An 18,199-nucleotide genomic window follows, 5' to 3' on the forward strand; every position below is an offset into this window, starting at 1 on the left:
CTCAGGGGTCTGGAGCATCTCTGTTATGAGCAGAGATTGCAGGAGCTGGGCCTGTTTAGCCTGGAGAAGAGCAGCCTGAGAGGGGATCTCATCCATGCAGGTCAACAGCTCAAAGGCAGGTGCCAGGAGGATGGGGCCAGACTCTTTCCAGTGGTGCCCAGTGACAGGACAAGGAGCAATGGCCACAACACACAAGTGTCACCTCAATGTGAGGAAGAGCTTCTTTACTGAGGGTGTCAGAGGCAAATACTGCTGGACAATCCTTCCCCCCAAAAGATGCAACTGCTTCACTTGAACACAGGGCAGGTGTCACAACCCATTAATATACAGAGACAGTTGTGTTTAACTCAGTCTAATAGCAGCGTTCGTGGCTATTTACGCAGATGCTTAGAGATCTGTTCAAAGGCAGCCTCAGACCTCAAACCTTTGAGCTGGTTTTAACTTCCATAACAAAAACAAGTACCAGGGTCAACATGACCATGGCACCAGAAAGCAGGATGGCTGCGTACGTCTACCAAACCTGAAGCATCCCTTGCACTGTTGAATAACCACTTGCCTAAGAAGACCATTACAGAAAAGGAAGGAGAACTTATGGCAGTACAGCAAACTGAAGAAACTAGGTCTAGATACCTAGAAAGCTCAGATGAAGTATTTCCTTCTCCCTTTACAGAAGTCAGGATCATTCTTGCCCTATTTCAAGATTTATTGATTTGATTTTCTCTATTTTCTCTATCTCGCCCTGTTGCTACCATCTAGTAATACACAATTTTGTATAGTAATATACAACGTTATGTATGGATATATTTAGATCTATTTATAGATACAAAAAATACATTAAAAATGATGGCACGAACACAAAACTTTAGTGAAACAAATGACTCCATTTCAGCAGAAAACCCTTTATTTCCCTGTGCAATATTATGTGTGTCTACACACACATCTATCATATCATTATTACATATCCATATAATCTCTGTGAGTGTGTATATATATATATATACGTGCACACTCAGTAGCTATATTTCCATATTCACATATACATAAAACAGTGGATGACACGTCCCCTGATAAAACCTGTTATTTCAACACTTCCAGGGAAAAGTGTTAAAATAAATGGCTCATCACATACAATGTGTTAAAATAAATGTTTATTTCAACACGATGTGTATCATAGCCATTTATTTCAACACTTCCCGTTTCTCAAGACTCACACAACCAGGAGAGCTGATAGCTATACCTAAGGTAGTTGAAGCACACAGCCACACTCATCTGCTTGCCATAGGATGAGTAGGAAGCTATTTGACACCTTTTTTTCCTCCCAGCAATAAGTGGAAACTACCTACCTTGCCTATTCATGGGGATCTGCATGTGTCTGTAAGCTGGTGGGCTGCATCACCATTTGGAAAGAAGAAGGGCCATACCAGAGCATGTTGAGCTCTTCGGAAAGCAAACTCCTGCTGCCAGGGCAGGCTTGGGAAAAGCAGCAAAGCATGGGGGTTTCGACAAGTTCCCCTTGCAATTCTGGAGCGCTACACAAAGGGATCCGAGCAGACTCACGTGAAGAAGAGTAGGAACTAGAGCTGTTCATACTGAAGGCTGGAAGGGACGGGATTTTTGTAGGACCAGTTATAATCTAATGATCAAATGATGGGTTGGGAGAGGACAGCTGGGTTCTTGCTCTATCCTGCTGAAAACAGTATCTTGGGAGGATTCTTCAGCTCTCAAGGCATGCCACGGTTATGTTAACAAAGAATCTGAAGGATCTATGGAGCAGAAGGGTTACAACTTTAGGTGGTCTTTACAGTCAAAGATAAAGAATCACAGAATCCACCAGGTTGGAAAAGCCCTTTAAGCTCATCCAGTCCAACCATTCCCCAGCACCGCCAAGGCCACCACTGACCCATGGCACTGAGGCCTCATCTCCACGGTGTGTGCACACTTGCAGGGACGGTGACTCCTGCCCTGCCCTGGGCAGCCTGTTCCAATGCCTGAGCACCATTTCACTGAATATATAGTCATTGGGAGCTTCATGTTGGTGCATTCAGGCTAATGAACTTGCTCCTACACATTGAGCTCACACGTTACATTATATGCCAGTGTTAAACCAGCATCAATTACTTTCTCTGCCAGATTTTGGGAGGAAAGCACAAGAAGCTCCCATTCTCTGGTAGTTCCTGCTGGAGCTGGAGGGCACTATGCCTTTATAGCTCAGTCTCTAAGGGACAGAGGCAGGATGGGGATGAAGAAATGTAAAGAATGCACAAAACGCACACCAAACCTCCACAAGGTGAGTCCCTCTGAGCAGTATTTACCACTAACTCACCTGCAATGTTTTCTTACAGCTTTCCTCCTTTGAAAAACTCTCAAAAGCATGATTAGAGATTGCCTGGGCCATAGCGAGAGAGCACGGTCTTAAGAAGATAAACACTTGGTGGGGGGTTCTCTTTTCTTTTGCTTGTGCTTTCTCTTCCTTGCAATTGCAGGTCTGTTTGCTGCTCTGGACGGAGCACAAGCCCACAGATTAAACTAATGCCGTGGTAGCGAAGACTTTGCAAGCAGCACACCCTGTCACAAGACTGTTTTGCACCCAGGCAATGAAAAATGGAGGGCACAGTTTCATCAACCCACAAATAAATTCAGTGCCTCGAGCCAAGCCCCTGCAAAGTGCTAGTTGCCTATACTCAAAACATCTCTCTTCCCATAAAGTTATCTTCCTCCACTGTCACCTTTGGCAGAGAAAACACTACAATCATTTTGTAGCAGAAGAGTGTAAAAAGCAATGAAAGTTCTCCAGAAAACAAAACGTGTTTTCACCCTTTCATTCTCTTCAGATGTGATTAGATCCAGAGAGAGGAGAGATCATCACTCCCGTGAAGGCACCGCAGGTTGAAAGATTGGGCCTCAGGAGTTGGCAAGATGCAACAGAAGTGCTTTATCCCTAAATATCAGTCAGTTTCAAGAAAGGCAATTGCTCACAGAATGGTAATGATGGACATACTCAGCCAATACCCACTGTAGACAGTAAAACCCTGTATGACAGACACACAGCGCTCAATGACACAAGAACACTGTTATGATTAGGGTGTTATAATCATATAGGTCCCTAAATATTTAGTTCCTGACATTTTGGTATCGTAATGAAATTACCACAACAATACTTAGTTTTCCAGAAAAGAAAAGGACCCCTCCCTTCGACAGAGAGCTGATACCTTGGCTTTACCTGAGACTTCGGCTGCACAGGGATGACAACTATAAAGAAAGGCTTTTTCTTCTGTTCCTTGTTTTTCATAACCTTCACAGTCATGGGAAGCTTCATGCCATTTCTTTAGGTGAGAGTTTAGAGCAAGCTGAAGAGTTAATGTCTTCATGGGAAACAAAATGATAGCATGTCCATGCTGTGCAGACTATTTGTGAAACACAAACCTTATTTGTGGAGGCCTTTACTAGCTCTGGATACATTACGGAGGGTTGGTGATTAAAACATGGTTCTGTCAGGCCTGCTTTGTGACCAGCTATGCAACTCAATGCTGATTTCAAGATGCAATTAGACACCCGCATCATAAATCTGATTTCTGCATTAATAAAAAATAACAGCATTAATAGGACTAAATACTCATTTCTTTGATGTATTCACAGCAACATAAGGGGATGCGAGGGAATTTAGTGCACTGCTCTGTCTTCTAATTGTTATCCAATGAGGGCAGCTCAAGGGGTAAAGGGAATTAATTTATGTACTCATGCCCTTGGCTTCCACTGAATTAAACCAGTAGCCACACAACTCCTAAACCGAGTTCACTGGTCTTTTTATCCCACTGAAGAGCAAAGGTAGAAGTGGATTAAATCTGAGTGTGAAGAGAGCAATTCCACCTGAGCAGAAGAGGCAGCAGTCACCCGTCCTGGACACAGATCCCACATTCTTGTTCCAGCATGTCACGTTGCCCTTTTCTCTAAACCCGGTGGTAATTTAAAGGAAAGCTTTGTAGAAGGATGTTTTGTAAATCAACTCAAGTGGTCTCCTTTACATACCGATGTCCCAGGCACCTTATTCCATGCATTTTCATGGATGAATTTTTATGCCCATTAAAACCACAGCCTCCAGCGTGGAAAGAAGGCTGTTCACAGACGCACACAGGACTGCTGTTGACTGTTGCTGTCACCCACAAAGGAATTACATTCTCCTCCTTCCTGCTTTTCTCTAACCTAAAGTCAAACATATCTGAAGGAACTGATTCACTCTGGAGGCAGTGTACTTGTCACAACTGGGTTGTTTTCTTCTCCTTGGTCCTGCAGAATTACTAGGAATGCTGAAGGTTATTTTAAGCAATCTATGTACATATGAAAATGAAGAGATCCCATTTGCATGAGCTCGCTGACTTAATACTGTGCATGGAAAGCTCCAAGACGAAGACTCACAAAAGCAGAAATGTTCCATGTGCAACTCTAACACATCTGTTCAGCACTGAAAAGCCAGCATTTAAGTCCAAAGCACCAGAGGGCCAAGACAAGTGCCTTTCTTGGAATCAAAACAAATGCGGGTAATTGAAGGAAATACTATGAAGCACGCAAAGACAGAACAATGCCATATGTTGCACAATGCATCGGGTAATCGATTTAGTGTATATGCCGAATTTACTAGAAGTCCAAATAGGCTTAAGCTCTTTCTTCACAAGTTCAAAAAGTGAAGTGCAAGCATTATAAACAGAGTGCATTTAAAATCGGGGGGGGGGGGGGGGAAGTGGGGTTTTCTTTTTACCTACAGAACCCAACTAAAAATTAATCTTCTAAATTCTAAGCTGTAACAAATCAGGTCCAAGCTTCACTTTTGATCAACTGCTCTCCCAGAGTTACAGTTCTGGGCCACGGTGTGTTCCATGGCCTAACAGAGAAATGTGATTTAAGAATCATTTTACACACTTCTACTTTAAAGATTTGAACTCGGGATGGTTTCCTGCTGTCATCTGTGATTCTACACACAACACATTACCGAAGGTCTCATCAAACAGATGCGCAAGCAACCTTGCACGCATCGTGGTCCTAGATCAAGTATGAATCCACGGTTACAGTATTAAAAAGACAGTAGAAATCCCTAATTCAAGTGGACAGTATCACCTCTAAAGCCAAAGTAAATGGTGGAGGATAACAGTTTTTGGACTTGGGTTACAGTGTCAATGCAGGGACTTGAGCTGTGTTAACCCACCAAGCTTCATCTTGCTTGCCAGAGCATGCTTGTCAATATTGAGTTCCCAGGGAGCACGTCACGAGTCTTTACCAAAACCAGCTTAAATACCAAATACTCTGGTGGCTGCTGTGATCCTTTTTCTAACACTGAGATTAAATTGCTGGAATTTCCTGCGAGCTTTTTAAACCAGAGGATGTGTCCCATATATACCTACTGTAACAAGAATATGAGAAACAGCATTAAGGGATTTCAGTGGTGTTATTGGGGCTTATTAAAACACAGACAAATACCAGATGCTTTACATTAACTGATTGGGAGATATTTGAACGTCAAGCATACAAATAGCACTTTCTTCTGTGATATCCCGTTAGAAAATGGACTGGGCTAAAGAAAGATGTGTCTTCAAAACAAGCCCAAAGCCTGGCCTTCACCAGAAAAACCTGACCCATTTACATGCTTAACCACTGCCATTTCATCACAAAGTGGAATATTATCTTACACATATGACACAGGCACCTACATCAGGAATATACTAACCTCAAGTTTCTGATGCAGTCAATAGAGGGAGAAAAAACCCCACATCATCTCAGAATGCCCATCTCCTTCCAGGGACAAGGGAGAAGTTATCAGTGCCTCTTTGGGAGGGGCTCTCAGGCACAGAGGTGTCCTGGTAGTAACTGCAGCACAGGAAGACAATGCAGGTAGCATAAGCAGGAGAGAGCACTACTATTGCCTGCCTTCTCTGCCTGGCAAACCTTTAGCTCAGTGAATCTTCTTTATGAGGTGCAGAGAAAAACAGCAAAGGACACTGGAGACAGCCCTGGAAGAAGCCAAAGTTTGGGAAAGAGATTAAGAGTGGCAATTTCCTTTTGTTTTAAAAGACACTTTTACCACCCCACAATATCTGACTTGAACTGTGAGCTGGGGATGTTCTTAGACCTGTAAAACAGCGAGCCTGAAAGAAAAGGAAAATAAAGACATAGGAAAGACATGTGCGTGCAGGAGGGAACCCCTTCCTAAAATTCCACTGGACAAGATGCAGCAAAACTCCCCTTTATGGATACCTTCCCAAGGACAGATCCTCAAACATGTTTTGACGAACACCAAAGATGCAAGAAATCTCCTTGTTATTTCAATAAATCGGATTGTCCCACGGCGCAGGCTTTTCTAACTCTTTCTTAGGGAAAATAAGTTGCTACCAGATTGTCGTTGGAAGTCTGAGTTCTTCAAATCCCACCTTCAATACATGCTGAAGAAGCTGCTCGATTTACAATACAAAGCAATTGATTCTTAAAAGCCTCGTCTGGCAATACCTTCACTGCAAGTCCTCCTGATGCACAGAATTTATTAGGTCATAGAATGAGGAGGATTCTCTGAGCGTTCCCTATTAAAATCTAAGCAGCTCTTGAGTGGGCAAATAGCCAAATGTTGGTATAAATACTGCCAAAGCTGGTGTATTCAATAGATGGGCTGCTGACATGGCATTAACAGTGTAAGAGCAGCAATAACTGACAGGGAGTAAGATAAGCTCAGCTGAGCCAAAACACGGACTGGAGTAATCATCTATTCTTTTGAAAACCAATAGGTCACTCAATGTGAAACATACAGAAATGGTTTATACAGAATATAAATGGCTTATATAGAATATATAGAAACAAATAGACACAACCATAACCCACTTCCCCGTGTCTTCATCAGCGTGCCTGCCTGCACAAACCCCACAAGCTTTCTCCTCATTTTGAGCTGCCTCTGTTATAACAAAGTTCCCCACAGCATCAGCCTCACCCCAGTGCTGAGTCACGTGTGGTACCAGATATTTAAGGGACAGATCCCATGTCATCAAAAACACTGTCTCTGCCTGCTAGAGGTGCACAATGGATTGCTCATGCTGAAACAGTGGGACACTGTGCTCGACGATTCCCACTCAGCTCTCACCTCACCCCAACAAAGGTGGTTCAATCCCTGACTATGAGAGTCTTTGGGGATACAAAAAGGACTTAGTAAAGATGGTTATACAGTGCATGTTAATAGTGAAGACATCTGCAATTACCTGGCAATAGAGGAACTGCAAATGGATCATACATTGGAAAGCCAAATTGCTACAGGGGGTTTTGTAGGATCTGTTTGTGTATCCTGGGTGTGAGCAGGGTATCTGCATAGCTCATTCTATACATGGTGTGCTTGCATGGAAAGGCACATTAAAATGCAGGGCGCCTAGCTGGCTACCATATATTAGTTGCATTCTTTTGAAAGGTAAAAAAATGGTTGTGAAATACTTTAATAGATGCTTCTGGCAATAACTCATCAGGGATGCTGTGATGCCCGGTGAAATACAAACCCAGGATCTACCCAGTTAAACAAATCTGCTCTCTTTTGTGTCCTGTATTTTATGTGTGAAGTTGGCATCAGGATTTATTCATCAGTGAAGCAGGATACTAAAAAATCCAGACTGTTAGCAGGATTTGGGTGAATTTAGATGTATTCTCTGTGGTGAGTTCATCAGAAATCACAGCTAAACAGTGGTAGAACTTTCAAAGGCTACTCATTACTACATGAGCTTTAAGGTCCATTCCAACCCTAACCATTCTGTGACTCTACGATACTCCGACATGGAAGCAGGACAGCAGCAATAACTGCATTAACTATGTCCTTTTGGTGCTGCTGGATATAAAGCAATGCCCTGGGCTACAGTTGTTCCAAGGATTATTTCTTCTTATTTTCCTGAAATCCCCCATATCTGATTGCCAAAATACCTGCAACTGGATTAACCTCAGCAAGCACTGTTCCATGGAACTGGGAAACCTGCTCTTCAAGCCACTTCCTGACCTATTGCTAAAACACATTGATCCAGTGCATTGTTAGCAGCAAGATGGTGGGAGCCCCAACATCCTCACAGCGATGCCTGAGCCACTGAAGGTACTGAAGCTACAGAAGCAGGGGGAGGAGCAGCACACAGTACACAAGCTGGGGTGTATTGTCAGCAGCGGTAGTATCCCCAGACTGATGACAGAAGACAGTAGTCAGTTGCCCCACCCTGCAATGTAAAACCATAGAATCCGAGCCTGGTTTGGGGCAGAAAGGACCTAAGATCATTCCGTTCAGGGACACCTCACACTACAGCAGGTTGCTCCAAGCCCCTGTGTCCAACCTGGCCTTGAACACTGCCAGGGATGGGGCAGCCACAGCTTCCCTGCGCACCCTGTGCCAGTGCCTCAGCATCCTCACAGGGAAGAGCTTCTGCCTTAGATCTAACCTGAACTTCCCCTGTTTCAGTGTGAACCCATCACCCCTTGTCCTATCGCTACAGTCCCCGATGAAATCATGTTTACTCTTCAGGTAGGATGAGAATATGTCTTCCAGTGAATACAGATGGGCTCTACAACCAGTATATGCCACTTGGTGACTAGAGCACATCAATATGCATAGTAAGATATAGAAAAGAGCATGCTTAAAACACACCAGGTCAGTACTCTGGGGTTTTAACCTCTGCTGATACAACTGTTAATCAGAATTGTTTACAAACTCTGCCCGATTCCTGGGTTTTTGGGGAATTACAATGAGGATTTCTGCTCTGTGACTGACAGCTACAGTTGGTAATTTCCACAGAAGACAGTTGCCTCATTGATCACTCTCAAGTACCACCTGTACCACAAACCCTGCTGCTGGTTCAGGTGCTGAATAACAAGTCAGCAGAAAAGAAAATGATGGGCCATGCACAATCAACAGCAGGGAGCTTGCAACACTGACAGGTATTCATGTGAATTTGGACCCTACTGCCTCTGTCAGGTCTTTCCTCTGCCTCCTGTACTGAAGCTCCCTAAACTTCCATAATGGAAGTTTGAATACATCACGCACATACACTGTAACAGCGTCTCATGTAGTTGGTGACCGGTCACTAGTTGTGTTCCTCAGGGCTCAATATTGGATCGGTATTGTTTAATGTCTTCATTGATGACCTGGATGAGGGGATCGAGGGCACCGCCAGTAACTCTGCAGATGACCCCAAGTTGGGTGGGAGCGTTGATCTGCTGGAGGGCAGGAAGCTCTGCAGAGGGATCTGGGCAGGCTGGATCCAAGGGCTGTGGCCAAAGGGATGAGGTTCAACAAGGAAAAGTGCTGAGTCTTACTTAAATACCAGGTATTTTTCAGATAAATAATTCATAAGATACTTACTGTGGCTATGTTTAAATCACCTCCAAAATCAATGGTAATAAGTTTTTATGAGAGAAGTATCGTTTTCAACACAATGATCTCCAAAACACAACACAGTTATAGTTTGCATGTGGTACATTCACTCTACCCACTACTGTAACCAAGTTTAAATACAAGCCCCTGCTTTAAAATGCTTTGACACCTCTTTTGCTCTCTATGTTCACTTCCATTCTTTGTTAACCAGACTGTGTCTCCGAGTCACTAACCATAACAGCCCTTTTTACTTTATCATGTTAATCCATACCACTATATGAACTTGCTTCCCATTTTCCTTACCTGCACCCAGATTAAAACTGCACATTCTTTCACCCATGCTTGGGCAAGCTCGGCCGCAGTCATTCTCTCTTATTTCTTCCCATATCATGTCCGAGTAGAACTTACGATTTTATCTGTATCGCCCTCTGCCATTTGCCTTTAGCAGCCATCAGTAAGACTCAATAGCTTAACAGCTATCTGTTTATTAAGAAAACCCACTCATCTGGAAAATTAATTATTTCAATTGGACATATTCTATATGAGCTTTGATGCAAACAGTAAATCCAGAGTGTTCAACAACAGTGGTTTAGAGATTAATCTAATTACAGGCTATTAAAACAGGAGAAGATCGTGACTGCATTTCTAAAACCCTGCCCAGACCAGCAACAGTTAATGACGATTTGATGGTTTTCTAGGAGTTTGGAACAAACACTTGGCTTTTAGTCTGAGAGCAATGCTGGCCATTTCTATCTGATGCTTGGGGGATTCAGCCAACTAACAGATACATTTGGTGAAGAATCTCATTCTAGTCATGCCCTCCCTTCCTAATTTCCCTTTTCACTGTTTTGTCGTCTTTGCCTGTTCCTCAGGGAACCGAGTGATTGATAGCCTAATCCAATGACTGTATTACAGCTGCCTCAACTTGGACTCTTTTCCTTATCATTAGCAGTTAGCCTATGGTTAAATTCACAGCTCACTGCTTGGTACAGCCCCTGAGATTTAAGGGTCTGGCCTTTAGAAAATATTTAACATAAAATTGAAATCTTGACATACTGAGGATTCAGTTCTCTGCAAGGCTTCTTTAATTAATCCAACGCACTGTACCATTGTTCCATGCGAGGCTGTGACATGGTGAACTGTCACTGGAGCTCACGGAGATGTGTAACTCCAAATTAAACACTCGCACGGACCTACTCCACATTCGCTTCCTGCGTACATGCGCACGGACGTGAGAATTCAAATGCAATCTCTAACAATACTAAAACACAACCCAATTACACGTCGGGAGCAAAGACTTTCCATTCATTTCCAGCTTGGAATGAGCTCTTTTTTGCGAAGTGAGAGGAGGAGAAAACCACGGCTTTGTTCCAACGCTGCGTGGAAGGACTCGCGCTTCATTCTTGTCCCAGGATTTGTTTCATCTTTGGGTGAATGGAATCGATACTCATCATTCTGAATCTACTACAAATGCTTCCTGAGCTAAAAGTGTTTTCGTTGGGGGACAGAAATTGGCTCCAAAAAATACGAAAAGTGGGGTAAAAAAAAATCTGCTTATTTCTCAGACCTTAATCTGAAGAATAATACTTGGGTTTAAACAGTGATGGGAAGGATGCGGACCTTGATCTATGCTGTAAACCTTTGCCCTGCTTCCAGGCAGTCGATGAGCCGCAAGCTCCTATGAAAATGGCAGCTGAGTCCCAGATGAAAAATTATGCATCTCATAAACTGCTGCTCTGCTGAAATGTCAAGCTATGGCAGGGCTGTACCTCAAACTCAGTGCTTGGCATTTTCCTTCTGTCTGCTTTGTTGCCATGAAGCAAACATGAACAGTGAGGATTTGTGTAGGGCAGGTAGCAGGCGAGCTCCCTGTCAGAAATCTATTATTAGGGCTTTGATCTCTCCTACACAGACCAGTGACGGCGGAGCACTAAAAGAAATCACCGCCGCAAGGACACGGTGGAAAACAGAGGACTCTTTGTGAATCGGACATAATAAATGCAAATAAGGGCTTTTAGTGGCTGAGCTACACTTAACAGCAATAATAAAGCAAAATTAAAATCACACTATGGCATATAGATTTTATTTCACTCCTCTCCACACTGTTTTATAACTATATCTTAATGCAAATAGCCTTTAACTCTCAGTAAATATTTCTATTAAACAGAAGTGCCTATACACACATACATTTTGTTTTGTTGCCAGTGCTAGGCAGCTTTTCATTCATTTCTCTTGACCAAACTCCACTGAAAGAACTGGGGTTAGTAAAGTGAATCCTCTTGGGGGTTATTCCCCCCCCCCGTCCCCCCTTTTAATGATGTGTCATAACATTCAAAGGCAGCCCTTATTATTAGAAGCTCAACTTTGCCTCTTCCAATGTAATTCATACATTTCAGATTAGAATATACACCCCTATTAATAATGTCCATTATTCATAGAATGTGTATATTTGAATGTAATGAAGTAACACCTGCAAAGCAGCCCCTTAAAGGTCATGATTGCTGTTGGATGGTGTTCTTTCTTTAAAAACCAGACAGCTCCACTAACTTACCTCAAAAGTAACTCAAATTAACTGCAACAATTATACGTCCCCACATTTAATGACTGAACCTGCTATCTAGGAATATTCATGCTGACATCCCTCGTGGTCCGCTACGAAGTTAGAACGCACAACTTTCTGAATCCCTCTTGCTCTGAAAACCATACAAAGCTATGTACCACCTATTCTGTGCAAATAATGCCAAAAGTACCGCAGGATGGACTACCTGGACAAAGCAATAACAGCACATTGACATGAGGTGTTCGAGCTACTACTGTAAAATACTGCAATAGTTTTGCATTAGAAGGATCCACAGCGAGTGCACCATGGAGAGATTTGCTTTTAACCCAAGTTTTTTGCTAAGTCCAGCGTACGGATTTATAAATGTATCCCCTAAGGATCTGGCTTCCAGACAAAACCAGAGAAACAAACAGATGACAAAGAAAAAAAGGCCCCATGGAAATTCAAAGAGCAGCGCTGCTCTATTTTGCCTGCAACAGATACCCTATTGTGCTGCAATGCGATGTGTTTTATAAAACACATCTGGAATATGGAAGCACAGGGTGAAAGCTTATGGAAAAACTTTTGGTTTTCAGTTCTAAAAGACATTTAAAGGAAAGAGATCTCAGGAAAGCATGTAGCTGCTGACAGTACAGTACCATTCCTCTGGGGAACCTGGCATCTTAATTCTAATAGGTATAGAATAATTTATACTTCTATAAAGTAATTTAGACTTACACAGACTAAAAGAGAGCCAGAGGTCACTATTCTTCATAGGGATAAACCCCCAGCATTAGCTTTGTTTTAAGAAGCAATATTTCATAATATTAAACAGTCATTCATTTCATTGCATGCATATAGGAAGAACTTGGGGTAAAATCCCATGTCGAACCTGAAATACTGTCGGATCAATTCTAAAAGCTCCTTTTAATGGAAATCAAACTGTGTCTCTAATCCTGTCAACACACGATAGCTACACACGTTGGGGAGCCATAGCCTCATTTTAGTAGTTTTCTTCCACCGTAAGGGCTGACTTCCCATACCAAATTTTGGAGGCTTCATTCCCACTTTTTGAGGAACAGGCAGTTCCTAGAACCTTATGAAAATGGATGAAGACTGGAATCCTCTAAGCACAGGTCCTCTTCACATAACAGGGCCACATAGGGCTACAATAGCCCTTGGGCTCAGCTGAGGCTCTGTAGTGCCAATTAGAAATGGTTTTTCTTTAGAAAACAACCATTTGTCAAAATTCAAGTGAAATCTTTCCTGCAAATCTTGTGGGGGTTTTTGGAGCCAGGATAGAGGCAGGACGGGAAAAGAAACCCCTGGCCGATTTCACCGTGTCAATAGTTGGAGGGCAAACTTGGAATCCATGCTCACACCTGGGATTTAAACCTGGCTCTCCCAAGTCAGGCTCATGTGCAGGTCAGCAAGTGCGCATCCTGTGAGAGCTGTTCCACTTTGCATCTATCATTCAGTACTCCCAGGGAAGTAGAGAAAAGAGAGCCTAATCCTACAGCCTGCTAGGCAAACATCCACCTGGGATACTGGGATCCCTCCCTGTCAAACCCACCCAACAGCACAGCGGGGAGGAAGGAAGAAAAAGCGATGCCTCTTACAGCTTAGCCATTTTCAGCTGATCAAATTACATCAAAACAGGAAGAAAACACTGACTGGGACAACTCAAAGCTAAATGAGGGTTTTCAAGTAACCTCATTAAGTGTCTCTGGTTTTAAACATGTCCTCAAAACATGGCAGGGTCTGGCAGTGATGTTCAACTATTCTTTCTTGTTATTTGTATGGATGTTGCACAAACCATAGGAAACCATCACTTAGGAATTGAAAAGAAATTCCCTTTTCCGTATCTCTGGAATAATGAAGGACAGTCCTCCTGTATACAGCTGCTTCCACATGAGGTAGATGAGAAGAAGAGGGAAGAAGAGGCCAAGGGGAAGTTATATATGATGTATTTGAATAATCAGATCGTGGCAGACAAAGGCTGGCCTGCAGCTTTATTTTGGGGCGCTGACTTGTGCATTTTGAGCTGCATCCTGCCTGCCTCCTTCTCACACACTGTGTCCCTCCTTCAGCTCCCAAGGGAGTGAATGGAAACAGAGAACACAGAGGACAGGGCATGTTTCTCTACGTGGCATCAAGGGAGGCTGCATCCCTGCTGATGGACCCTGAGCACTGGAGGTTCTGCAGCAAAAGCATGCTTTCAGATGCAGCAACCCCTATAACTAGCAGGCAGTGCTGCTGGAGGTTGGGAAAGCTTCCTGTGATTTATGTGTAAAGGGAAGCTAAGCAAGCCCAGACTGACCTAAAATCCAGTTTATTCCAGTACTCCATAAACTGTGAGCAATTCCTCATTGGCTGGGTGATACTGAGGGTCAGCAGCTCCGAGCACAGCTACATTTCAGACCTCACCAGCACCCCTGACCACAGGGACTCTGTGCTGAAGCCTCCATGGGGCTGGTGACCATTGGCGATACACCACCAGGATCACTGCACCCTGTGGGACACAGACTCTTCCTGCACCTCTGAGCCAAGCCAGCCTCATTTCTAGTCCAGAAAAGAACTGAAATCTGTGCAACTGGAAAAAGTCCAGCATTTGAGATACAGCTTGGCAATGCGCTCTATCTGCTCTAGGTCTGTGCACTAGAGAACATGATAAACCAGCTGTGCTCTGGTAAAACACATGGAAAATGGACCAGGCTTACTGCTTTTACAATAGCACTGCCTTTCACTTAAAAGATTAATTCTCTCTTGAGAGGAATTAGTTGAAGAAACAACAAAAACTTCCTGACTCCATCAGGTAATAAACCAGAAACGAGACATTGAAGCACATGAAAACAGAAAACCAATACTTGACACTAGGAAGCAACTTTCCTGCTGGGACTGCAGAGCACTTCCCAGCACAGCCTGTAGGCACTGACGTGGTGTGACTGCCATTTCACAGACAGGAGGAACAAAGCACGGAAAGGTCAAGTGTCTGGCTGCAGGCCACACATCTCAGCACTGGCATGGCCAGACCAGACCTCAGAATGTGGTCGCCCTGCCCCTCGCTCTGACATGACAAGATGGTCTGCTTGTAAGCATGCTAGCTCTCTTCAGTTGAAATTGCTCTCCTGCTTGCATTAATCTGTATACTGCTATAACCCCGATGGCCAAGGAGAAAGCACTGTGATGTACTGCAGAGCCTATTGATGTTATTGGCCACATATTGACTCCCAGTGGTTTTCATGTATTTTAAAGAACCAGATTTGCATCATGGCCAATGGCGTATCCAAAAATGACATTGTCTGTCTCCTCTGATGGATCATAGGATCAATTGCACAGGAAAATACCTTTAAGATCATCAAGTCCAACCTTTACCCCAGCACTGCCAAGTCCACCATTAAACCATGTCACTAAAAATATATTTTGATACTACATCCATATAAATACCAAATAAAGAACTTTTCCTCAAGTCCCACTTATAACAGACTATAAACTCCAGAAATACTGGTGCCCCCTCCGTTACAGCCAAGCATCCAGGTGCCACTGCAATCTCCACTACATCCACGCGTCAGCTTTGTGACATAAGAGACACTTTTCCTAATGCAGTCATTAGATAGATTTTATTAGACAGACTTATGGCAGGAAGGCCTATTCAGGAATTGCAACTTCAATGAGGCAATGTGAATGGTGTTACTTATATAAAATACTACTGCAATAGTTGTGTTATTAATTTTTAATGCACAGCCCCCACTGTGACCTGCTTTATTCTTTGCCTGTCAACATGGCAGGCTAGAGAAATTGAAATGGGCTGTAGCTGTTCTCCTCTTGTTCCCCTCTTCCTCACATTTTGCATAATATGAAGCTATAACATCTTACTGGAGTGTCACTGTGAAATAATCACCGTGCAATAGGCATAATGATCGTTATCTCCTTCTTCCTTTTCAGCCTCCTTGAAAAAATCCCAAATTCCATGTAGTTATCTAAGGCAATGAGGCAATTTTCCGCTGAATACACTCGTCTGAATTAAAGTTTGTTTAAAAGTTCTCTTTTGCTGCATTTCTTCCCGCTCTCTGAGGATAACACCAGTCACAAAACATACAGCAGTTTTTGCCTGTCTGGTCTCTTCTCATTATGTTTTTTGGGGAGAGGTAGGAGGCCTGTCCGATGAAATAGTGTTTGACTCAATCAGGGGGATGCTATTACTTCTGTTATGTATATTTACTGCTACCTCTATCACCAAGGAGACTAATCTCCATACCAGTCAAGTCAAGAAGCTCACAGTATTGTCTTTGCAGGGCCAAGTTCATGTTGTCACAGCAACAGAGTGCACAGGGTCAATAGATTAATACATTAGTGTGCGCACGCGCTGAACTGCAGTGCGTAAGTTTTGCTGCTGGTTTGAAAATGAAGCTGTGAAGCTGGACTTGGAAATGCGTCCTACACGAGCTCTTCTTGTGTGTTACAAGAAACAGGCTACAAAATATGCATATGTTTGCCTAATACACTCTATCATTTTTAGCCCCATGGGAAGAGGAGGAAATAACCTCCTTGGCAGAGGTGGGAAGGAGGGAGGCTGTGAAACATACACTGCATTTGGGTTGTTGATATTTCCCCCTGCGATGCCCTTTCATTAGCCTCTGTCTAACGTGGGGCCTGACAATTGTGACAGAATGAAAAATCTGAGGAAAAGCCAGGGTCACCAGAGAAGAGATTTCCTTCCCTCTCCAGCGACCCCATCACAGGATTCTGATGCAGCACTTCACCATTAAGGAAAGGGCAACCCAAGAGCCTTCACACTTAATCTGTTCCATCTGTCATGGCTTTGAAACATTGACCAGCAGTGAGCTTTAAGGACTCGGTGTGACTGCAGACATGATATTCTAGCCCACTACAAGGACCTCCTGATGTTTTGAAAGCCTCCAAGGAAGCAGCATGCATCAAAAAGGGCAACACCTACCTGACACGCCACCATATGTGGTCCTCAGGCCTCCACCGACTGCTGGCCAAGGTGTGCTGTCTGCTTTCAGTCCCATCAGTCCCGACACAGTGTTGGTGGCTGTAACACCATCTGCGCCACCTGCGAAAGAAAAGGTCAGTCGCTTTTTGTTAAATCATGTGTGTAAGGACAGGAGAGGCAAAAATACAACGGGAAAACTGCGAAAGTGTGAAATAACGAGAAATTCAAACAAACAGCTGAAGACAGAAAGCAACAAACCGTACGGGGATGCACAGAAGGGTCTTTAGGACCAATTCTGGGCTGCTAAACTTAACACGAGCTTCAAGACAGGCTGCAAAAGCCGTAAGGGATATAAGACAGCACGTGGGAAAGGCTGCGGCTGACAGGCAGATCTCTGCCCTGCGGGTGTGTGGGAAAGAACCTGCCAGAGTGGTTGGTTGATCCTTGGAGGTGCCCCAGCACAGAGGTCACCTCCTCCAACCTTGTGAGGAGCAAGATGAGCGATGCGACAGAGAAACGAGGACCACAGTTCAAAGTGATAGATTCCTGCTTGCAAACTTCACTTCCTGACATGCTGTACTTTAAGCTCTAAGGCAAAAACCCAAACCACATACCTTCAAATGGTGTATTTCTGTTGCCTCAGGACAGACACACCATTTTTACTATTAAATGGAGGAACAGGGGAATTTACAGTGATATGGTAAACGTAAAACTATAATAGGAGTGTGCAGATAAACATACACACATAAGCATGCCTAACTTATTTTCTAATACAGTTCTTGCCATATATTGCTACCTTCTAGAAGCATGGACACAATTACAAAGCCTTTGATCACTGTGCTGATTCTAAACACCTCAAACTCTCTTCACATTAGTTTCTGGTGCTGTTTGTTGTTATTCCAGCCACTGCCTTGTCTTACCCCATCCAGCAAATGAGTAAATCTGCACAGCTTGTGCACTGGAGTCAGTTACCTTCCTGCGCGGCCATCGCAATATTCACAATATCAGTGACATTTGGGGTCAGCTTGGCAAAGAAAGGAATCTCAACAGCTTGTCTAACCCAGCGACAGATGTTCCGTACCAGCTCTGGATCCTATTCAAATAGGTCAGATAAATATAGGACATAATTAAAAGTAAAGAACAAAAGACAGATCAAGGAAATAGAAAACTTTGCTGTAAATGGCTATGCGGTGATTTCGTGAAATTACACACCAGGGCTCAACCTCATCTCATTAGTTAACTTATTTCAGACATATCGAGGAACCGCAAAACCACTGCAGAAAGGTCAGATCACACAAAAAGGAAAATTAGCTTCTTTTTTCCCCAAAAAAGACAGAGA

General features: G+C 43.4%; 1 protein-coding gene across 3 annotated transcripts in view; it reads right to left on the reverse strand.

The window, feature by feature from the left end:
* Nucleotides 1-18,199, reverse strand: part of DPYD (dihydropyrimidine dehydrogenase) — a 353,065-nt gene that overhangs the window by 71,659 nt on the left and 263,207 nt on the right. For all 3 annotated transcript variants that reach the window (XM_065675625.1, XM_065675624.1, XM_065675626.1), the window contains 2 exons: nt 17,833-17,953; nt 16,861-16,980 (listed from right to left, as the gene is read on the reverse strand). In XM_065675625.1, coding sequence (XP_065531697.1) covers nt 16,861-16,980; nt 17,833-17,953 — 241 coding nt within the window. The remainder of the gene's footprint in view (nt 1-16,860; nt 16,981-17,832; nt 17,954-18,199) is intronic.

The sequence above is a fragment of the Lathamus discolor genome, chromosome 3, assembly GCF_037157495.1.
Source record: "Lathamus discolor isolate bLatDis1 chromosome 3, bLatDis1.hap1, whole genome shotgun sequence".
NCBI classification, from domain to species: Eukaryota; Metazoa; Chordata; class Aves; order Psittaciformes; family Psittacidae; genus Lathamus; species Lathamus discolor.